Source organism: Danio aesculapii, chromosome 4, assembly GCF_903798145.1.
Source record: "Danio aesculapii chromosome 4, fDanAes4.1, whole genome shotgun sequence".
NCBI lineage: Eukaryota > Metazoa > Chordata > Actinopteri > Cypriniformes > Danionidae > Danio > Danio aesculapii.
In genome coordinates, this window is record NC_079438.1 from 41969054 (window position 1) to 41994127 (window position 25074).

At 36.5% G+C, this 25074-nt stretch overlaps 1 protein-coding gene across 1 annotated transcript; it reads right to left on the reverse strand.

Annotated features, from left to right (window-relative positions):
• Positions 1 to 3089: 3089 nt before the first annotated feature.
• igf1 (insulin-like growth factor 1) lies at positions 3090 to 24416 on the reverse strand. Its single transcript, XM_056455706.1, has 5 exons — positions 23879 to 24416; positions 22660 to 22819; positions 10052 to 10233; positions 9011 to 9046; positions 3090 to 6917 (listed from the first exon to the last, which is right to left on the reverse strand). The coding sequence occupies exons 1-5, from the start codon at positions 23924 to 23926 to the stop codon at positions 6858 to 6860; spliced, it is 486 nt and encodes a 161-aa protein (XP_056311681.1). The 5' UTR covers positions 23927 to 24416; the 3' UTR covers positions 3090 to 6857.
• Positions 24417 to 25074: the final 658 nt, after the last annotated feature.

A 25074-nucleotide genomic window follows, 5' to 3' on the forward strand; every position in this document is an offset into this window, starting at 1 on the left:
TGGGCGAGTTTGGGAAATAGGAAAAAGAACTGAATTAGACCACAAGGTCATTGAAAAGACAATAGCACATGTAAGTTGAATGGGCTTGGAGCTTCAATTTCAGGGTAAGGTCCAGGAACCGTGTCCTTAGATGCTCTCAGAGAGCTACTGTAGGCCCGCTCTGGGGGAAATGCAAGCTTGCTTTTAGCTAGAAACCTTCTGAACTTGACCAGCAGATGGGAAGCTGCTTTTAAACAGCTGTCCTCTGTTACCATTTCATAATGGTACATGGAATGGTGGTACTGCAAGATGTAATGTATGACCAGTGGTGGAAAGAGTACTGAAACATCGTACCATTACTTGCTGAAAAATGTAATACAAGTAGAGTAAAAGTATCTGTTTTAAATATTACTCAAAGTATGACTAAAAAGACCTTTCAAAGTACTCAAGAGTAGTGAGTATTTTTCTGTAAAAAGCTGATGCATTTACATGTAATTTGTAGATGTGTGTAAACGTATCATTCTGTAGTGCATTTAGTTATTGCCCAGCAGGCACACAAAGTCAAAAGATTTTAATATTAGGTTAGATTTAGGTTGTGATGTCAGGTGATCAATGTCTAGCCAGCGTCTAGGGACAACATTATTTTGATCTCCTATAACAAATATTGACGTCAAATGACGTTATTTGGTTGATTTTGGGTTGTGTTGGCAAGTGACCAAAATCCAACGTCGAGCCAACATCATAAACCAATGTCATATTGACGTCAAATACTGAAATTTATTCATCAGGTATGGAAACCAAAATCCAACGTTTAATAGACGTCATAGTGGTAACATCCACACAACGTCAAGCTGTAACATGATTAGACATTGATATTTGGTTGATTTTAGGTTGGACATTGGACATCGAGGTCGGCCTTACATTGGGTTCTGATGTTAACCCAGCTTTCATTTCCAAACAAAATGCAATGTCATAGGCTATGTTGGGGTACAACGTCAATCTGACATCATGACACCATTTCGGTCATCATACATAAACATCCATCATCTTCTCATCAGTGACATGCATGTCTCTCGGTCATTATGTGTAAAGATTTTGGACATCTTCTTGGACACTTTTAATGCTTCCAAACAGCTTCCTGCAATTATAAATTGCCCATGTCTTGAGGTAGTTCATTATGATGCGATTTAGCTTCTATGTGCGATTTTATTGGACAGGAATCACAGGAATAATTTTTCTAATCCCCATAGACAGGAAAATATAAAGTAGCGACTGCAGATTGAAGGAAAGTAGTGGAGTAAAAGTACTGATACAGCACTAAAAATATACTCAAGGAAAAGTAAAAGTACACATCTTTAAAACTACTTAGTAAAGTACAATTCCTGAGAAAAACTACTCAATTACAGTAATTTGAGTATTTGTAATTTGTTACTTTACACCACTGTGTGTGACTAGTTTTTATTGCTGTTGTCAATAAATTGTCATGGGAACATTGAAAGATTTTATAGAGCATGGTTTAGACGTGCAGTATCTACTGTTTCTGTTCTTGGTCGACAATGTTTTTCTTAAAAGCATGGTTTAAAAATTTGATTATGTGATTGTGGCTTTTTGTGATCTTGTTTTCTAAGCTTAAATAAAAAATGGCCAAACATTTCCAAACTTTCATGATTCTTTTCCACTTCTAGAGAGCATGAAGGGGTAAGGAAAGTTCATAAGAAATGATTGCTTGCTTTTTTTATTATTACTTTCTCTAAATGAAGTAAATAATGACAATAATGTTCACTGCTCCATAAACTTTTTTATGACATTTATGAAGCTTGACAGCTCTGGTCACCTTTCAGTTTCAATATATAAAAAAGAGCAACAGGAACATTCTGACAAACATCTCTTGCAATGTCAAATGGGAGCATGAGAGTTAGAAATAGAGTTTCATTTCTAAGTGAACTTTCTCTATAATGAAAGTGTTTTATACAGATTTGCATGCAATTTTTATTTTTTATTTTTTGCAGAACATGTTGGAGATAGCTTGAAGTCAAGTTTGGCTAATCTACAATTCTTAGAAAGGCTATTCGTTTATCGGTTTCTCTGGTTTTGCAAAGAATCCAGAATAATTTACAGACTGTAATTTGTCTAATTGGGCATAATAATTGATTCGGTATTAGGAAAAATGGATTAAAAAAATATTCAAAATAACACCAAGACAACGCCTGCCAACAGCCTGCTCAACATTTCAAATTATGTCTGCTGAACCCAAGCCAGGTGGCCAATTTATCTATTAAAAGGCTTGATTGTTCCCCTATATTTCCATTAAAATGTGCTGACAGCATACGAGAGCTTTGTCCCGTCACTGAGCACCTCCTACGAAGAGCTGAATGTGCAGCTTTCTTGTCAGTACAGCCACAACCTGATTTGTTTGTCTTGGCTTAACGTGTCATATTTTAGGAAGTATCACTTTGTCATGCGGTGAGCGTGCAGTTTTAGGGCATTATGTACGATTTGGCAATTGCTACTCTTTTATTACCTTTTAGTATTCAAGATGCTTTGCTAGTATTTAAAGACTATTGCTTTTCTGCTTAAAAGGTTTTGAGGCTTTTAGTCCAAATATATTATCTTTCAGTTGACATAACTGTCTTTCTCTTCTAGAAAAAACTATGTTGATGACTTTTCCTGTACTAACTGATTTTTGTCCAGTCAAATACTCCCCAGCAGTTCCTCCCACCAATGCCACCTAGACTTAATTTTTTTGAAAGAATGTGCATATTCATATAGTTCTTGTCATTATAATAATCACTCTTTGACATTTTCAGTATTGACAAGTGGTTTATTCAGCAGGAACGGTGAACAATCTGTCAGTATTATCATATTTTGTACAGAAAGCAATTGAGCACCAGTATTGAAAGCCTCACAATCAAAAACGGTTTTAATGATCAATGCCCAGAATCCTCTAATATTTATAATTTCATACTGTTTCTGTATTTATGTTGTGATGCGAAAACTATCAAATGCTAGCAAAGTGCTGCAAATCTATATTCATTTTAAGAGAATAACCTCAAAAAAAAAGCAAATTTCTGTAACAATATATGTCTAATCAAAAATTCAAGAAGCATATAAGTGCTGCCCGTGATATTATCCACACAGCTATAACCAACAAACATTTAAACAAATATTCAAAGTCTTTGGTATTGCGTGAGGACTATTACATCCAGAGATCTTGTGCACATTAAATAGATATTCTGGGTGGCTATTGCCAAAATTAGGTTGCCAAAAAACAGATATTTGCCTTTATGCCCACTTTCCTTTTGATTCATTTCGTTTATAGATGATTCATCTTCTGTTTAAAATATAAATAATAGTATAATTACTTAATGTTGGTGCAATTTTCCTATTCAACCTCCCTAGATATATTGATATGTAAAAACACAAGCAGGTAAAAAGAAAAACAAGAGGTTCTAAATAGGCTCTTACAGTGTTAGCCAAATTACACTGTTACTAGCTGGTTGAACTGTACTTTAACTCTGTAATTACTTCAGGGGAGAAAGTCTTTCTTGTCTTTTTATTAAACTAACACTGTTTTATGTTGTACAGTCAGTGCCAGGATGTCAAATTAAATGTAGTGCGCATGAAAAGCTGCTTTGTGATGGTCAAAATCTTGAAGATTTGCAGTTCATAGAGATTCAAAGTTATTTGACATAGAGATTTCATTGTTTCAAAAATATAAATCATTAAAAAAAGGCAATTAAACATCTCGGGCCATTTCTCATGTATTCACAACTCTCACAAAAATACTTTCGCTTGCTTAATCTATTGAAATCGCTTACCAATAAAAATGACAAATATTTTTACAATGGTGGCCACAAGGCTGTGCAAAAGGGAAGACATTGAGCTTCTCAAGCAGTCATCTATGTTTTCAGCCGACCCCTGCTAGTAACAAACTACATTATAGCACCATTATACAGTGGGTCCATCTTTTATATGCTTTCGCTATATGATGCCATCACATACAATTATGGATAGAGATTGCGAAGATTACTATAGGTTGAGTATAGATAGAGAGTACACAGTGTGTGTTGATGTGATCTGTTGGGGTCAGAATAGAGGAAATCACCATGCAGAAGGATTCTCGAACTCAAAACACTTGACAACTGCTTTAAAAATGTAGAGCAAGAGTTCACCCAAAAATAATGAAATCCTGTCATTATTTATGCACCCTCATGTCATTTAAAACAAGATTTCTGCCTTAGAAAGAAATGCAATAAAAAAACATTAAATCACTTCTGTGGTTTTGTGCAATGGCGAAATTTTAAGTTGCTGACTGATCATTTTTTCTCTAATAGGGTGTGCTCACACTTGACATGTTAAAACCAACTTTGTTGATGACATTAGTTTGAATAAGATTGCAATCTAATTTGCAATCTAGTTAATTAGATTGCAAACTAAACTAACTAACTCAAAGCAAACTATTTCAAACTAAGTCGTAGACAAAACAGACAGAAATGAATGCTTACAGCAGATCTTAATTTGTTTTGGACAGAAAATATTGGGGCTGTTGTGATACACATTATAAAAGATCTTCAGGATTTCTCCACTGAAAAAAAATGTAATAAGTCAAGCACACAGCATTCTTTTTGATGTTTGGTAAGTTCCACCACAAAATATATAAACACATATGTCATTAAAGATGACAGTGTGAACACTATGCAAACCAGAAATATACTTTAATTAAATACTTTAACTAAATGAACCAAACCAAAAAAACGTGAACACACCCATTAAGCACATTTCTGCTTCAGAGAAACAAACATTTAATAGGTATTTGAAATAAAGTTGAAAAAAAAAAGTAAGGTCACATGAGCTATAATTAGCTGAAATTTTGCATGCAGAATGTTATACTAAACAAAGTTACTTTCAAACCAAGCAGCATTGTGTTATTCAGTGCTGTGAATGTGTGTGACCAACTTAAATACGAGTGAAATCTGCTTTATCCCTTAACTGTTATGTGACAGTATCAAGGCTCGTACGTGCATACCGGGACGATTTATCGTCGGCGTTTTTTGTTCAAACTCACGTCCTGACGTTCGATGCCATTTAATTAACTTACAAGCCATGAAAGAATATTAAGTGGAAAAATTAACTCACCATCGAATCCTATTTGATCTGGAACTCCTCTCCGTAACATCCAGGCATTTTGCAGTCACTGTCACGTTTATCTTACAACTTAGTGTTCAGGCACTTTTATCATTAAAAATGTGTTTTAGTGTATGAGCGCCATCAAGCGGTGTTTACTGTAACTTCGACAGCTCCAGGCACGGAAACAAAAGTTTCAATAGTATTGGTTAACCAGTTTAACGCGGTTCGTCAAAAAAAAGAAGGAGAAAAAAAAACCGAGAGAATTTTATAATGACGCTTTAACGCCTGGCGTTTTTGCGCGTTTGAATGAACGCGTTCAAAATGGCGCCCTTTTCGTCAGGAGTTTAGAACGAAAAAAGCGCGAAAATCATCCGGTGTGCAGAAATCTCGTCGATTTTTATTGGACAACACTGCTTTTGTTTTTTTTGCAGAGCAATGGTAAATGTGGCCGTGCAATTTCACAACATATAATCTCAAATGCTTTTTAATATTTCCCAGTAGAAACGAGCATGGACTACAAGAGTCATCATATTACAAGTAAACCCACAACAGAGTAAAGTAAAATCAGTAAATGATAGCAAATTACATTTCTGGAGGATTAAAACCATTTTATACAGCTATTGAGTGAGTTGCAGACTGGCTTGTGTCGCCAGTTTTTTGTTATGAAGATGTAAACCTGCATCTTCCCATTTGACAACTAGCAATTGCTGATTCTGAACCAGATTACATTTTTCTTATTGTTCATTTATTACAATTGCTAGTTATTTTTGTGGTTTTTATTATCTTTTCTGTCTTTCCTGTGCGTGCTGATACACTGGTGTAAATGCATGCAAATAACTGTTCGAGTGAATGGCTTTCACCTCCCATTTTCTAAAGAAGGTAGACCATGCAATTGCAATTATTTTTTTTAAAAAAGAAGCAAAACTCCCACACACACAATTTAAGGAAAAAAGGATGTAGGTCACGTTCTATCAGTCCTAAATGTGTTCTCTAGAGCACCTCAGCACATCTGCATAAGGCTTATAATCCCTTTGATCTGGTCTAGCACAATAAATCAAAAAAAGAAAAAAAAAGATTTGTATTTTATACATCATCTCTGTGTGCAGCCATAGTTCAGTTTCGCAAGGGTTCCATCTGGTATAAACTGTCTAGACAGCCTTTCTTGTCAATGTGGTCCATGATCTCATTGCGAATTCCTTTCTTGGCGATGGATCTTGAACATTTTGCATGTGCCTGCAAAAACTTGTTTGCAAGGTAAAATATTGCAATTTTCTTCTGCTAGATCCGGATTGTGATAAGCTTTACAAGTGTGGGGAAGGTTAAATTCTCCAATAGTCACCTATTATTACCTCAGTTCCAGTGGCCGTCCATCAGAATTCAGTGTAATATGAACCTTAGAACTAGAGTAGGGTCAATATTTGGGCACTGCCACTATAAAAAGCTTTCGCCATCCATTAGGTGCAACAGTTCACACAAGGAGGATAAATGGTTGACTTTTTATAGCAGCTAATTTAGTTTTTTCACCAGTATGGACTGGTGCAGTGTATGGAAATCATCAGATTTGTTTGTCTTAAGATGGGGCTTAAACGTCCAGTATCTTTTTTGTTTGTTTGTTTGTTTGTTTGTTTGTTTTGTTTAATACAGTGCAGTGGAGCGCGTTCCCAGAAAACCAGTCTTTCTTTCTTCCCCTCTTTTTTTCCGCTGTCCAACGGTTTCTCTTGTCTCTCCCAATTCATTCCTCCCGCTGTCCTCTACATGCGATAATTTCTGCCCCCTGTGCTTCCTCGGCTCGAGTTCTTCTGATGAACCTCCTGAAAGTAAGAAAGAGAAAAGCAGTAAATGTCGATTCAGATGATGAGAAGTAACGCAGAAAGCCGACCCAAGGAGAGCAGAACGGCTGTTGCTGCCCATAACAACACAGCTGTTTGGTGAACGGAGTGTTATTTCATAATGCTGAGGAAATCTACTGTCAAAGCAACACATCAAAGGTTTCACCGCAGCAAGATTAATAAGTGTAATTCACGAAAGCTAAGCTGGGAATGAAACCGCATGCAGGGAGTGGAGGAGAATGGCCGGCATGAGGGGCCAGACTCTGAACTCAGTGTGCAGACATCTAAGGTGACCTTAGACTCAGCTTCCAGAGCATGACGTATGGGTGCAGAAATATGTCTGCGGAGAGCATATGCAGGTCTACCACAAAAACCACTTAGGCAGTTCACTTGCTAATGGTTTTCTTTTTCGAGAGAGGACGACTGAGAGCACTTAAAAGGATGGCCCACATTTGGGCAGCGAGGGTGAGGGAAGAGCTGCTTTTTTCCTTATGTATGTATCGCAGCACTGTGTACTGGCATCATTCGCTAAGGGATGAGGTAAAGGCATAGCTCATCCAAAAATGGAAATTTTGTCATCATTTCCTCACCCGTTTCAATACTGCATGAGGCTGTTACTTTTTTGACAGCAACACAAAAGGAGAAATTTGGAGGTATGTGTGACTACGTTTGAGACAAGTGCTCTCAAGCTTTAAAATTATGCAAAGTTGCACGCATATAAAAAATGTTCTTTGAACGACATTACAAGTCCATGTTTCATAAAAAGGCCAGAATTTAAGTTATTATACAAAGATTTCTCCCATTACTGTTTTTGATTTAATGAGTTAAACTTGAGAATGGGATAAGTATGATTCATGAATGAAAATTTCAGACTGGTGTTACGAACAATTAGATTTAAATAAAAAGATTTGTTCGTACTTTGCTATTTCCTTACTAGAAGATTTTGGTCAATAATTAGCTGTTGTTAGCTTTAATTTTAGTGCAAAAAAAAAAAATGAAAATACAGAAGGTTATGTGTCGCTTTTTTTCTTTTTTTTTATTATTGTCATTTTGGGGTCAAAATGTATCTTTTTATCATTTTGTAGTATAATCATGACACTCAAGTTTAAAAGTTATTATTCAAGAATTATCAGGCACATACACTACCTGACTAAAGTCTTGTCACCAATCCAAGTTTTAGGAACAACAAATAATAACTTGACTTCCAGTTGATTATTTGGTATCAGAAGTGGCTTTTATAAAAGGCAAAGGCCTCTAGATTATGCTTTTATGATTTTACAAAAATAAAATATGATCATGCTTTGATTTTTAATTATTTAATTAGGACAGTAAGGTCTAACTTTGCTTAGACAAAAGCCATCACAAAGTCATGGTACAGTGGAAAAAGAATTAATATTGCGTATCACTCCCATGAGCTTGGAAGACTGCATATCCATACATCTCTGCAATGACTCAAATAACTTATTAATAAAGTCAACTGGAATGGCAAAGAAAGCATTCTTGCAGGACTCCCAGAGTTCATCAAGATTCTTTGGATTCATCTTCAATGTCTCCTCCTTCATCTTATCCCAGACATACTCAATAATGTTCATGTCTGGTGACTGGGCTTGCCAATGACCTTCTCTGCTTTCAGAAACTTTGATGTCGAGGCTGAAGTATGAGGAGCGCTATCCTGCTGAAGATTTTACCCTCTCCTGTAATGTAATGGGCAGCACAAATGTCTTGATACCTCAGGCTGTTGATGTTGCCATCCACTCTGCAGATCTCTCGCACACACCCATAGTGAATGTAACCCCAAAGCATAATTTTTTCTTCACCAAACTTGACTGATTTCTATGAGAATCTTAGGTCCATGCAGGTTCCAATAGGTCTTCTGCAGTATTCGTGATGATTGGGATGCAGTTCAACAGATGATTCATTAGAAAAAAAATCTACCTTCTGTCACTTTTCCAAATGATCAACTAGAAGTCAAGCTATTATTTGTTGCTCTTACAAATGGGATCAACGACAAGACTTTTGTCAAGTAGTGTACATGGTACAGTTAATGACAGCTGTCTGACTGAGTAAAAACTTACCTTACAGGAAGAGTGGCTATGCCCAGATATAGGTTTCTGCAGGGGAACACAACCAATAGTGTTATAAACTATAATAAACCAAACAGTAAATATTGTAAATACCAATATTTATTCATAGACTGAATTTTTATGGTTTTACAAAATTGTGTCAAATAATCTGCTGATCTTTCACTAAGCCCAGCTTTAAAAACAATACTGACTAAAGCAACTTGCAGAACTTGTGCACATGTATTCATATAACTATAATCAGAAGCTTTCTTTATTGCTGTGTTCTTCCATATGTCATTTCTTTGTGTTTATCTTGTTGATAAGAATGCCTCTCAAACGTATCTATGAGCAAATAATGAAAAAAAACATTGCTTATAGAATATCAGAGATTTAAGTTACTGTCCTCCACTTTTTAATTCATTTTGCTAGAAAAAGTTTTTTACTGAAAAGCAAGACTGAATAAAAATTAGCTTTAATCAACATACTGTTGAAGAGTTATTAGCCCCATTTGAATTTTTTTTCTTTTTTAAATATTTCCCAAATGATGTTTAACAGAACAAGGAAATTTTCACAGTATGCCTGATAATATTTTTTCTTCTGGTGAAAGTCTTATTTGTTTTATTTCAGCTAGAATAAAAGCAGTTTTTAATTATTTTAAATCCATTTTTAGGTCAAAATTATTAGCCCCTTTAAGCTATTTTTTTCTCAATAGTCAACAGAACAAACCTCGTTAAGCCTTTAAATGTCACTTTAAACTGTACAGAAGTGTCTTGAAAAATATCTAGCAAAATGTTATTTTCTGTCATCATGGCAAAGATAAAATAAATCAGTTATTAGAAATGAGTTATGAAAACTATTATGTTTAGAAATGTGCAGAAAAAAAATTTTCTCTCCGTAAAACAGAAATTGGGGGGTAAAAAAACAGGAGGGCTAATAACTCAGGGAGGCTGATAATTCTGACTTCAACTGTATATGATATCTACATAACAGTGGAGTACAGTACATATTATAGTGAAGTCAGGGCTGAGCAAAGAATCATCATCATAGATGCACCTTTGGTGTCCTGGGAATGTCTGTGTGTCGTTGTGCTCGTAGGGATCGTGGAGATTTGCCTGTCTTCACAGGCGCACAATACATCTCGAGGCGCCGTAGCTCACAGCTCTGAAAGCAGCATTCATCCACGATGCCACGGTTGTGCGACCTTCTTGAACTAGGTCCATATCCTGTCGGCTTGCCTGTTGGATGCATAGAAATAACACTCATAAATAACCTTTCTGTACAGTGAGCACATCTGATACACATACGAAAAGTGAAAGCACTCCTAAATCTCCACTGTGAGGGAAGACCTTTATTTAATGGTGAGCTCAAATTCTGTCCTGCCTCAGGTACATTAAATAAAGCCTGTCATCACATCAAGTTCAAGCCCTTTATCCATTTTATTCTTGGCTTAGCAACATCTTGTGAGGAACAATTATGGACTACAAGGTCATTCTCCAAAATGCTAAATCTCTAAACCTTTCGGTAGTAACTTGTGGCTAAGAGCCCACTATAATAGCTCAGTGTAGCAGCCAGAAAGTAACCATGAATTTTCAGATATATGGACGTGTTAATGACATGAATTTCTTCTGTGTGAAATTTACAGGGTATCGCTTTGCACAAAGTGGACCCTTTTTGGCAAGCACCCCAGTTAAATGGAAATCACGCTGACCCAAATGTTGAGAATATCACGTTTTGCAGTTTCAACTTTGATATCTATAAACTAGCCCGTCCATCTGGGAGGCCAAATCTGACCATAGTGATGGTTAAAAACAGCGTTCCTAGAAGACAAGGATGAACCATGAACTGTTCCCTGAATATTTGTTACCACTGCTAGGTGATAATTACCCATGTGAAAGAGCATGAAAATGAAATGGACTCTTGGGTATACATTTTGTATGCTGCCAAAGAGGTCAATCATAGACATTTTATTTAACGAGGAGGTTGGGCTACTTACACTGGAACATCCAAGATTTTAGTCGTCCGGTCCCACACAACGAATTTATGTTAAACGTACCACTTAGACACCTGACTAAGTTACTGTTTCTTTCTCTGTGTCGCCAATCTCCTGGTGGGCTTAACAAAATATCCCACTCTCCATTTACAAGTCACCACTCACCTAGGGCAATATAGCTCCGATAGGCTTTTCCCCATTACCAAATGAAATAATAATAATAATTTAATATGGCATTTACAAGGAGGAAATGCCTTTCCCTTTCAGAGTTAATAGCTCTTGGCTCACAGGGCTGCCAGCGCTGACAAAATGCATTAAGTTCTGCTTTGCACTTGCTGCACTTTGACAGTGTTGTTTTGGAAAGAGATGTGCTCTAATTCTGACAAACATGCATCCCTGCAGACTGCTGGACTCTTGGGTGCTGAGCACTTCTGGGAGATTAGGGGGCGCTGTAATCTTTAAATACGACTGAGCAGTCTTTGGAGATTTATGTAGGACACTGTAGTGGTAGATTTGTATTTGCTCATGCTGACACCAAATGGCCTTGTATTTGACTCATAGAAAACATGTCCTTAAATACTTAGATTTGAGCACGCTTCCTAAAAGTGCACTCAATTTTAAGGGATATCATTTTAAACGTGGGTTTCCTCCGGGTGCTCCGGTTTTGAATTGAATAAGCTAAATTGGCCATAGTATACAGGTATGTGTGTGAATGTGAGAGTGTATGGGTGTTTTCCAGTACTGGGTTGCAGTTGGAAGGGCATTCGCTGTGTAAAACATATGCTGGATAAGTTGGCGGTTCATTTCGCAGTGGCGACCCCTGATGAATAAAGACACTAAGCCAAAGGAAAATTAATAAATTTTAAACTTATATTAAGAAAACACTTTCAGAAACCTCCCATTAATTAAGCAACTGGTGGTAATTTCGTTAATTAACTCTCCAAAACAGCCTAACCTTCCAGTTAAAGTGAACCAGATGAAGGCCAAATGGATGACCCTTTCAGCCACAGCAAGATAAGTTGGTTGTTTAAAATCTGTGATTTCTAGAATATTGAATATATCTTTACAATGTCACCAACTTATTCAAGAGGCTGGTCGTCCACGAAAGACCAATGCGCAAGAAGGCAAGATAAATAATATGGAGAATCTCAGCTATTCTAAATGTTGAGTGTTGGTACATCAAGTGATTAGTCTGATTTAGTATTGGTTGGAATCCAGGATGAAGCAACTATTTATTATTATTATTATTATTAGTCATTTAAAATTGGTTATTTCATTGCTCCGTTCTTGTGTGTTTTGTTTTAACTTAAGTCTGACATCCGAATGAACTCTTTGTGAAAAAATATGTGTTGTTTTGGTCATTAAAAAAATCTACATTAATAAAAGACATTAAGTCCAAATTTCTAAATGCTTGTACAAGCCAGGATTTGAACGCAGGTCACTTGCAGCCCAGATTCAGATTCACCAACTCTCTGAGTGCTTGTGTAGTTGCCGATCTTTTGAATCGCTTTAGTCACGTGCAGTTCGGGATCAACACTCGACACTTAGCCATCCCTACTTATATGACTGCTTGCTCCTGTTTTGACCCTTGCCTGCATGACAACTCTAATAAAGCTGTGTTTGGTTCCAATTCCTGTTGTCGCACCCTCTTCATGACAGTAATAGTCTGTAGAACCTTTTGTGGAATGAAACATTTATGGATGTTAGAGATTCTTTACTGAACCGTTGGGTGAATAATGTGGGTGAATAATGTTTTCTCCATTTTGTGCCTGCTATAAAGCTCTGGTTATTTTTAACACTGCCATAGATGCTCATTGTTTGTTATCACAGTTGACATCTAAAAATCGAATTGTTTTCTCAGAATCAGCAGATTCCATTTTTAAACCGATTGTTTTCTAGATGATTTTCTAATCCTTTACTAAACAAAAACCTCCCAAAATGTTGCTCAAGATAGCTCATTTGACTCTTCCTGAAAAACATTCGAATGGAACAGGTGCAATAAACAACAACAGCAGCTCTCATAATGCAGTGTAATCGGTTTAAATGGGTTTTTCAGAGATTTGAAGTGCTGTATTTTAAGAGGTCAAAGTTGTAATCCTAAAATAAGGTATTATTGCTAAATCAGCCATGAAGCAGCACTGGTCTGCAGACCTGTTTTTCTTTCTATCAGTATGGGCAGATTAGCAACAGCCTTTTGTGTTTTTCATTATCCATATAAATTGTCCACAGATTAGGTCATGCTTTTATTGAAGATTGCTGCAGTCTTTAGAGTCCCTTCCCCCATTCATAACATCGTGAGCGAGCTGTGAAACCTAAGCAGAGCACATTCCCATTACGTTTACATGGACATTAATGATCAAATTATTAGCTTATTTTGAATAAGACAATATTATGATTGTATTTACGTGACTGGCTTTCATTTTTCCGATTATATTACATTTATTGCTTACTCACATGTTATTACGTCCCCAAGGGATGTCACCACCATTTCCTCTAGAATTTCACATATCAACATACAGTTCATTTTTGTTATAGAGTATTAGATGTTACAATTTAAGGTTTACTTTAATACAACAAACTCTGGCTCAAAGTTAAGTTTTTTGTTTGGAGTCAAACTGTTGAATTGTGTTGCAAAAGGCAGGGAAAAGTCCTACACAACAGTAATAGCAGTCTGAAAGCTCTAAAATTCTGGTTTCAGAGGCATCAATCCAATGCAGGAAGACAGCAGGGCAAGTCTGAAATCAAATTCTGCACCAATTCCTGTCTTAGAAGGTGCCTTCATTCATTATCATTGAACTTTAAAGGTAACATACACGTGTCCTTCACTGCCTTTAATATCCCACAATCCTGTGCATTCTATTTCAAACAGCTAAACTCCGATTGGGGTGTCATTTTGTGTTAAAATGTACATTTTTGACCAGTTTTTCACATTTAATGGCATTTCTACCAAGATGTTATCAAGGAAATATCCCTTTAGTTATCACCAAAGCTCTCTCTTTTTTGATCTTAAGCTCAATTCCTGGAAAGCCGCAGCTCTGCATAGTTTAGCTCCAACCAACAACTCACACCTGCTTAATAGTCTCCAGTTGTTTTGAACACTTTAATTAGTTGGATCAGCTGTTTTTGATTAGGGTTGGAGCAAAACTGGGCAGAGCTGTGCCTCTCCAGGAATCGAGTTTGAGACCTATGTTGTACATTATTAAATCGACTTCCTGACAAAGTCAGTGTTGTCAGACGTCTTCAGGTGTGCAGATTTGCTCACTGTTGGAAGGTTTTTAGACACAGTTTGTGTGACTTAAATAGGAATATTCCACATCAAGTATAACCTTAGTCGAATTAAGGTAATCAAACATCTCTGTTTACATCATAGACCATTAGTCACAGTACTGTCTTAATCATATTATATAAGGGTATTTCATCCAAAATTGAAAATTACTCACTTGTTTACTTAATCTCAAGCGGTTCCAAACATTTATAAATTTCTAAAATAGGTTTTTAGTTAAGGGTGAGTAAATGATGACAGATAAATTTTAATATCAGGAAATTGTTGTTCATGCAAAAGGACTGACTGTAATTAAGATCAATGTAGTATGCTTCAGTACAAAAGCACGGCTGTGTCCCAACACCTTGGGCTAGACACCTTTGCTTCCAACCATACAGGCGCATCAGAACATGTACATTCCAGGAAAGCCGCTGGAAAGAAGCTGACTTTTACAGCCATGCTCTGGTTATTGAAGAACAGGGAGTTCTGCTGAACAGTGAAGCTGCTGCCATACGCTGCCTGCATAGTGTCAGGAAGTTTACTATTCACTGAGGACTATGAAAGCTGCTATAGTCCTGGAAACTACCTCTTTATCAATGGCACCACAAAGAGTTTATAGTGAGATGAAGTTTCCTTCCAATAATTCTTTTTTTTTTTTTTGATTCATGGTTCTCTTTGCCTCTGTTTACTCTTCAAGATTTGTTGGCTCCTGCAAGCCGTAACGATTGAAATGGAACTGTTTGTGGTGTTTAAAGGTTGTCAACAGCCAAGTAATGTTTGTCAAACTGTTTTGAAATGTTTTTTGATGTGCTGATACATGTGTGTTTTGTAAGTACAGTACTTATATAGCAATATATTCTCATTTAATTTAGATATGAGTGTTCTGTGTGTATGTTAGATATAACAATTTTGTAAGTTTATTATTATTGTGTTATTATCATTAAATTATTATCTAAACATTTTATTACATCTTATTTTTATTGCATTATATTAAACGTGTATTATTTAAAGATTTTAAGAACTTATTTTAATATCTCTTTTAGCATCTGTTTAAAACAAGACAGATCTATTTTAAATGTATTAAATTATTAAAATGTTTAAATTGTTTATTTAGTTACATTAGAACTACAATTGTATTTTAAACTTATATTTAAATTTTAAAAGTTTGTATATTTATCAGATATGGCGATATATTTACATGTCATTAAGATACAAGTTTATTTATTTTTATTGATCAGAGTACATCATTATTATTCTTGTATTACAGAATTCCTTTGGCCTACCCTGTTTCTATAAATCTACCTTCCTGTAGAGTTTGCTGCAAACTTATTAAACAGACCTGTCTTTAATTATCCCTAGGATTCTACTTAGTTTGTTTAGTTGTGTTTGATCAGGGTTGGAGCTGAACTCTCCAGGAAGGCAGATCTCCAGGAACATCAGCACCCCTGATTAACAGTATTTTTTCATAAGATCTGGCTCTTGAGCTAGGTTTTAATGATCGCTCTCTCTATATAAATAGACTCTATTACACATTCACTCAAAAAATTTAACTCATTGGATGAACTCGTTGGATAATTAAGGGCAGGATTTCCATCTGATAAATTTGTTTAGCACCAACTAAAAAAACTATTTACAGAATTAAATGCAATTGAGTTGGTCCAACAGCGTTTTATCATATAATAAGTTTAAATACATTTGTATATTTATTTAACTTAAACTCTGATAATATCATGCATTTCTGTTATGTGTCGTACATTTTGAAGTCTCTTAGTTTTATTTGAAGTTATCCTAAGTGAACTAAAAGAGCCATTTTTAAGCATATTTCATGAGTTACATTTACAGTCGATTGAGACTGATCTCAGAACTTATTTTAGGACAGTTATTGCTCACTGAGCAAAGCAACAAACTGCATTTTTGCTAATTAAACTGCCAACACCTAAAGCATGGGTGCTTCTGCAAGGTGGTAATCTCAAAACTCAAAGCTTTACATAGAAAATCTTCTAAACCTTCAAACTAAAGTGAAGATTAAACTCTAACAAGTCTTTCTGTTTTTCTTTAAAAATCTAAGATTACTTTAATTGTCAACATTTCCCTCTCTTAATTCAATCCCACGCAGTCATGCTGGAAACAACAAATCCCCTAACCAGGTAGTTGGACCAACACAATTTCTTCATGTTGTCCCAACACGAAACGCTTAAGTTAATGGTTTACAAATGTAAGTGAACATAAAACAAATAAATTGGCTGAAGAAATTACAAGAATTGTGTTGTTTCAGCTCATTTTGAACAAGCAGCATTAACAATTTTTTTGAGAGCACCTTAATCTCACATAAAAATATCACATAGTTTCATAATTTTATTTAGCTTTTTCATGTGAGGTTAAACCAATATGTGGGCATAAATGTTGAAAATGAGTAAAGGTAATGATGGACATTCATATTGAAATATGTACATTTTCTGTTTAGTTTTTTTTTAATGCAACTTTAATTTAAAATCATCTTGACTCAGTCATTAGTCTTTAGTCTTCATGGAAGCTCAGCTTTGATGAGACATCAATCTGTAATGTGTGCCATTTAAATCAGAAAGACAACGCTTGAATCTCAGGCCTTGTGCTATAAAAAGCATGTTCTTCTCACCCGAAAAGTACTGAACCCAGAATACCCAGTGCCCTCTGCAACGTGTTCATGTCCAGTAGAACAGCGGGCCAGGAGGAGGGCAGAGGGCATCCTGATCATCCTGTAATCCCCCATAATCCGCTGCTGCTCTAGGAAAAGAGCCAAGCCTGACTGTGTGCTGTTGATGTGTTCTTCTCTCCAGCTGCTTCAAACATAATCAAGCCAGACAAAGAAAACCGAAAAGTAGTGCTATCATTGATGTCCATGACAGATAGAAGTTTTCTGTTCTGCTGTTTCTTTCAGAGTCGATGACCTGTGATCTCTTTTATCTCTTATCTAATTAATAATAATGTTCAAATGATCATATTTGCACTTTGAGGGCACAGGAATCTGCATATGATGTAACAATGACACATGTATTTGCTTGTCACTATAAATAGACTCTGCCCACTGGCATTCAGTCGCTTTCCTGCACAAGATTAGTGTGTCAAGTGTTGTCAAAGGCAAATAGATCAATTTATAATCATTGTTATTAATAACAATCACTGACGCTATAAAGTGGATTTTGTATATGGATGCAAATTCAGTTTCTGGCATTCACCAGGTGCTTATGTCTGCTGACAAATAGAACTTTTACTTTGACGTGCTCACTTCAAACATCTTGTTTGCATCCCTGTACAGACTTCAGAAGGATCCCAGTGTCGAACAATTGGATCATTCATTTTTAATGCCATCCTAGATCATATCAGAGGATTACATGATTTTCTTTTAGAGGGCATTTGACTGCTGATTTGTGACAGCAAACTTTAGTTGAAGCAATCAGCTGTGCTCAATCTGACAGCAAACCATATTGTGTATTGCAAACCATAAGTAATGATTTTATAGACAGGTGACTGTGAATTATGTTTTTTTATGGATCATTTAGTCAATTTACCCATGCAATGGTTATATAAATAGTTAATACTTCTTACAATTATGCTAGTCAATCAAAAATACAGGTTGTTTTCTTACCAACTTTATCGGAAGATTCTTAACCGCCCTTTTCAGAAAGAAATTCAGAATTAGTATTGAAAATAATAGTAATTTTTGGCATATGTGTATTAGTTTTATTTGCCTTGTATAGTTGTATAGTGCTGGTGCAGCAGCAATGTTATTATATATACAGAAATGCTAAAAAATTACTAATATTTTACAACTGTTTGATTAGTGTTAATGCACTGAGCAGTTATACTGGGTTCTAAAATTGGGGTTCCTTAATTTTTAACAATTTAAGGGGTCATTCCAAGAAAAAAGTTATTAGAAAAAAATACAATGCACCAGTAACTGAAAGGATCAGTTACTAAAGTAATGTGCCCTATTTAAAAGCTTCCTTGTTAGGAAGGCAATAGTGCAATATTTTCTTTTTCTTATGCCCTTCGGGTTTTAATCCATAAGGGAGAACTTCCACACTCAAATGTGGCATAATTCCTTCAGGATTCACGATCAGCATATGTTCACCTGTCATCTCATGGTGTCAGGTCCTTCCAAATGTGTGAGAGGAGACTTGCACCCACTTCTGGACAAACTGTGAATTTGCAGCACATTTTGGAGCCAAGGCTTTCCACATTCCCGATGTGTTTGTGTCTGGGGAATGGGAATGCATCATGAGCTACACGCACAGGCTGTTGGCAGACGTCAGAGGTGCTTTGCTGCAAAGGACTAGAGTTGAACCGTGGAGGGAAAGGACAGCTTTGAGTCAACACAAACACTCCTGGCCACGTAGTGCCCTTTGTAATAAACTGGATGATGTGTTCCAGCTCTGCGTCACTCGTTCCGGAGTCCCACTCTTTTCCAATAACCCAAGACAATCTGGGATGAGACTGCCGCTGAGACAAGCTAGGATTTCTAGGTCAGACTAACAATTGGAAAAACTGACTGCATTGTCAGTTTCGTCTTCTTCTGCATCTTCTTCTGGTGTCTTCAAAAAGCCACATTTTGTTTCAATAAAAATTTTCCAAAGCGCAGTATTTCACCTTTCCTAAGCAATAATGAAGTATTGTGACAAGGTTATTCGCGTACTATGTCAATCAATAGTGGAAAGAGTACTGAAAAATCATACTAAAGTAAAAGTACCATTACTTGGCAAAAAATGTAGTGCGAGTAAAAGTATCTGTTGTATACATTACTCAAAGTATAAGTAAAAAGTAGCCCTTTCAAAAGTACTCAAGACTAGGGAGTATTATGCTTTAAAAAGCTGATGCATTTACATGTAATTTGTGGATGTGTGTAAACGTAACATTCTGTAGTGCATTTAGTTATTGCCCTGCTGGCACACAACATCATAAGACGATGTTGGTCATAACATTGATAACATTCGATCACAAGATGAATATTAGTTTAGATTTAGGTTGTGATGTTAGGTGACCAAAATTCATTTTCTAGCCAGTGTTATTTTGATGTGCAATAACGACCTCAAGTGACATGAATATTTGGTTGATTTTAGGTTATGTTAGAAACTGACCAAAATCCAACGTTGAGCCAACATCTTAAACCAATGTCATATTGACGTCAAATACTGACATCTATTCGTCATGTATGGCAACCAAAATCCAACATTTGTTAGACGTCATAGTGGTAATGTCTACACAACGTCAAGCTGTAACATTATTAGATGTTGATATTTGGTTGATTTTAGGTTGGATATTAGACATTGACGTTGACCTGACGTTAAGCTCTGACATCAACCCAATTTTCATTTCCAAACAAAGTGCCTACGACTTTGGGGTACGTCAATTTGACGTCATGTTGACGCCTTGTGTCTGCAGGGTGTTTAAGTCCATTTTGGTCATCATACAGTAAACATCCGTCATCTTATAATCAGTCACATGCATCTAAACAGTCTCTGCGTCATTGCGTATAAAGATTTTGGACATCTTGGACACACTTTGGACACTTTTAACTCTTCCAAGCAGTTTGCTGCATTTATAAAGTGGTGTCTTGAGGTAGTTCATAATGATGCGATTTACCTTCTATGTGTGATGTAATTGGACAGGAATCACAGGACTGATTTTTCTAATCCCCACACACAAGAAAAATTTAAGTAGTGACTGCAGATTGAAGGAAAGTAGTGGAGTAAAAGTACTGATACAGCACTAAAAATGTACTCAAGGGAAAGTAAAAGTACACAGATTTAAAACTACTTAGTAAATTACAATTCCTGAGAAAAACTACTCAATTACAGTAATTTGAGTATTTATAATTTGTTACTTTACACCACTGATGCCAATAAATACAATGCTGATTATATCAGTCTTATTTGTTTGAGGTTGGTTGGTTAATGTTGGTTTAAAAGAGATTTAGGTGGTTAGATACAACATAATACCTGTTAAAATGATGCAACTGTCGGGGTACATATGAAATTCTGTTAAGTTTTATAATGCATACTAGGACAAAGTCAAATGATCTGTATAAAATCGTCTATTTGCTCTTCACCGAATCTGATGCAATAATTTCACGGAAAGTTCAGATTAGCATAAACGTATTTATTTTGGGCTCTGTACTGACAAAACAAACACATGGCCATTGACAGCCATGAGCGATCCAGCCAGCTCCTTTGTGACCACTAAAAGCTCAAATGTTGTTGACTGGAAACTTAAAATGTCAACTCTAACTTGAAGTTCAATCTTGCTTCGCTGTAAAAGTAAGTGAATAAAATCTCCGTGCTGGTTCTGTCCACTTGTCAGAATAATCACTTCATACGTCAACATCGGTGGCCTGAGACTCTCATACTTCCTTGAGACATTTGCACTTCGTAAATATATCATCAGGTAATTTACAAAGGTAGAAAATATATATGGAAAACTTGAAAACAGAGTAGCTGCACTTTATGGAACTAGCCTCAGTTGGACCACTGAAATCGGATGTCATAGACAGGGCAATTGATTTTACAGGAGGACAGGAACAATCTAAGATTAGAAACTAAATATTGCTATAAAATATATCCAGTATAATATTTCATGTTTCCTCGTGATACCGTTCACCTAAAAAAATGAACATTTTGGCATTTATTCTGCAAGTGAACACTGCAGGTAGTATAGAAACAGAAAACTTTTCAATGTTCAAAGCACATAGATCCCTCATTAGCAGCTGTTTCAATAGGCTGCCAAGTGTGAACCATGAATTGAAATGGTTAAAGTTTGTCTGTGAATACTCACAAGCAATTTAAATGTGAGTTGGTCTGTTACTGTAGTTTTATGAATGTATAAGTACATCTGCATTAGATTTCAGTAGAAGATTCTGTTAAACTAATGCCATACAATACAATAAAGATGTAATATCAGCATTGTGTCTATTACAAATATTGTCAACATGTATTATAATTTGATTTGGTAATAAATTGAACAAGAATCGATAAATAGAAATACTGTGATTTTCAGCATAAGGAACGGAGCAGTCTGCACATTTATCTAAATATCTATAATTGTTATGCACAGAATAAAAAATGTTAAAGTAACATTTAGGTGTTGTATATTTAATGTTTGGGGTAAAAATAATGATTTGAACATTTCAAATTGATGTACAGTAGTTTTCATTATTACTAAGCAAAGCCTTGCCAAACTCATATTACAGCTAACAATTTAATAATGCACAGTTAAGATAGGTAAAGTATATGAACAAAGTATAAAAGGCAAAGAAGCTTAAGAACTCCTCAATCTTTCTGCCTACTGCTGATTGGGATAACCCAAGACTCAGCAGTTCTCATGGCTTGTGGAAAAAGAGAGATGTAAGTCTAGGATCCAGAATGGTTTTCTTTGGGTAGTCCCCCGTACTCAGTTGGAAATAAGATGTGCACTACATTTATTCGCCCTGCCTACTTGTGTCCGCCAAATTTCAGCAACCTCATTTTGGGAGCAAAGCATCTGGCTGATCCTTCTTTAACTGTAATACGCCAGCATCAGTCAGCTGCCGCATTTCTTTCAGCTGCCTCTTCTGGCATTGCAACAGCTCACCTTGCAATAATTTACAGTGGAAACTTTTTTAATGACATATTAAAGATTGAAACCGGATATTTATTCTTTTTAATTTTGAAAATAGTTTTGACAATGAAAAGTTGGTAAAAATGGACACATTACATCAACTAGAACCTAAAGTTTTTATGCATTTAACCAGTGATTTACACAACTATTTTTGAGGGCCTGAAAACTTTCAAAATGCAAGTTTTTGAAAACGCCAGGACTATAGTCTCTGCGCAACTACGAGTTACAAAAATTACTTTAGCGAACACAGTCATGTCATACCTGCAAAATTTTAAGAAAATAAACGATAACCGCTGGACCACATGTGGGAAGATGTTATATCGCCATCTACTGACTTGGAAATGAGTGCATAATACAGTGTTACTATTCGTTTTGCACACGCAAAGGAAAAACGTTACTATTTTTAGTACACAGTACCCTATAAATATACAAATATATAGTCATGAATCATATATAAAACCAGAAACATTGATTGACAAGTAAAGTGGTAAGTTAAATTAGATTGTTTTGATTGTAAACATTCTACACAATTAAATTGAACTAATTAAGCAAACAGAAAAAGAGTAATACTTGAAAAACTGGACAGTAAGACGTAAAAAATTATGCTTTTCTTATTTATGAGTGGCGCATTAGTGCGTGGGGAACTAAAGAAGAGAGAGAGAGAGAGAGAGAGAGAGAGAGAGAGAGAGAGAGAGAGAGAGAGAAAGAGAGAGAGAGAGAGAGAGAGAGAGAGAGAGAGAGAGTTGATGCAGTTGATGAATAAATAAAAAGTGCACTTACTGAAATAAAAGCCCCTGTCTCCACACACAAACTGCAGCGTGTCTACAAGCTCCGCCCCGCACAGCGTCTCCGGCCCCGCCTCCAGAGTCGCGGGAGTCAAGGCGAGGACGCACAGCACCAGTGAGAGGGTGTGGGTACACGGGAGACAGCGCATGGTACACTGCATCCCAGAGAGAGGCAAACCATAAACACATTACAACCATGCGCTCAAAAAACTAAGGACAATGTGTAATTGTATTGACTTTCATTGCTTTTTAAATTATTTATTATGATATTTTTTTATTCTTCTTCATGCATGTTTCCCCCATATAGGCTATTTATTTCACTGTCTATAACCTGCACATATATTACTGTCATTTATCAGCTTTCACACATCTAACATCATGCAGAGGCAGGTGCTTGGATATTCTACTGCTCAAAAATAAAATACCAAAATGATCAAATGCACCTGTCTGTGCATTCAGGGTACTTTTGAGCGCGTGGATTTACTTTAATTGTGTTTTCCCTATCAGATACCCTTTGCCCCTCTATCTGCTCACAATCTCACTAAAATAGAGCGCGTTATTTCGGGGCACTTCTCCGAAAATGCGCGCGGAAGTGTCTCCAGCGCGCGCTTTGAAGCGCCTGGTTCTCGCTCGTGCCAATAGGACACTGCTGCTTGAACCAAGTGTCCGGTAAAAGAAGCATGCATTTTTGGGTTTGATTGGATAAAACTCTGTGGTTCACCTACAGATACGTGAGGTGGAACTGAAAAGCTGCAAAGCCGCCAAACCCAAAGAGGAAGCACTTTACATAATAAAGAGAATATAATGCGCAACGCACAAGTACGCTGCAAAACCTTCAGTCCTAGCCCTTAATCGTGTCGACTCAGCAATATTTACTTTTAAGGGACTGGATATACAAGTTGGTGACTAGTGCACTGCGCAAATGAACTCCCTGGTGCATCATGATATGACTCACCATACACATCATGCAATCTGTCGTAAGTCTCAAAAGTTTGCCATAATAGACTGCAGCTGTCAGATCTTAAACGTGAAATACTTTTGCATGCACAGACTAATGCGTAAAGATGCAAATTGGTCATTGCACATATTTAAATGTAAGTACAAATTGTCTTCAAATATCATTCCGTTTTTATCTAGAATACTGCTTCAGTGAAAAATTAAAGCAATAATGTCCAACTTGTCTATTTGCTCTGAAAGGAAATAGGTTAAGTTACCTTAAAGACATCACACCAATGCCCCTGGAAGAAATGACCGCTAGACATCCCTTTGGGTCTCCAGCAAAAGCCCAGCAAAAATGAACTTGTTTGAAGTCATTAAAAAGCGAGAAAGAGGATGAGATGCGGGCAATGTCACATCTCAATATTCCGACTTTGTTCCATTGCGCAGGCTCGTTGTGGAGAAGTGAGATTTAGCGAACAGGAGACGGATTTGGAGAGAAAATCCCTCACATTTATCTACATTACAGAGACATTTTCAACAGGAAACAGCTGGGGCAGCATTTGCCTTCTCCTCTTGCTAAGTTACTCATTAAGGATTTTGGGCACCCTGTCAAATAACGTCATCTGTTTCTTAGAATAGGCTCGAATTTGGATCTTTCTAGGACTCACTAACAGCAGAAAAGATTGCACTGCAGAATGAAAGCGAATATGAGAGGTTGAGAAAGTGTTGAGTTTTTAAAGAGGGACAGAAGTTGAATTCAGACCGACTGCCGTGCGTAATTTGGACGGTGTCTTTTTATCACCGCTCTATATTCTCAGCTGACTTATCTGTCAGTGTGTGCATTATAGCTGCTATAAATTTTTAACAGGGTAACATATATTTTAAAATACATTTATATAGAAATTTCGTGGCTCAATAAAACAGCTGAAATAAAATAATTAACAAAAACTAACGTTCTTCTTTTAGAGTCCTGGTATATGATTACGCAGCTTGAGTTACGCGAGCATCTTTTGAACAAATAAAAAATATATATTCTGAAGTAAAATGTGAACTTGGGGCGACGCAGTGGCGCAGTAGGTAGTGCTGTCGCCTCACAGCAAGAAGGTGGCTGGTTTAGCCTCGGCTGGGTCAGTTGGCGTTTCTGTGTGGAGTTTGCATGTTCTCCCTGCATTCGTCTGGGTTTCCTCCGGGTGCTCCGGTTTCCCCCACAGTCCAAAGACATGCGGTACAGGTGAATTGGGTAGGCTAAATTGTCCGTAGTGTATGAGTGTGAATGAGTGTGTATGGATGTTTCCCAGAGATGGGTTGCAGCTAGAAGGGCATCCGCTGCGTAAAATATGTAAAATATAAGTTGGCGGTTAATTCCGCTGTGGCGACCCCAGATTAATAAAGGGACTGAGCCGAAAAGAAAATGAATGAATAAAATGTGAACTTATTGAACTTCTTGAGTTAATTCATAAGAATTCGTACA

Excerpts from the sequence above, each read along its gene's own strand:
- igf1 (XM_056455706.1), bottom strand. The coding sequence starts at position 23,926 with ATGTCTAGCGGTCATTTCTTCCAGGGGCATTGGTGTGATGTCTTTAAG. Across the intron at positions 9,047-10,051 it reads ACATTCCCAGGACACCAAAG|AAACCTATATCTGGGCATAG; the intron begins GTGCATCTATGA and ends GTTCCCCTGCAG. Across the intron at positions 6,918-9,010 it reads ATAGCCACTCTTCCTGTAAG|GAGGTTCATCAGAAGAACTC; the intron begins GTAAGTTTTTAC and ends TCTTACTTTCAG.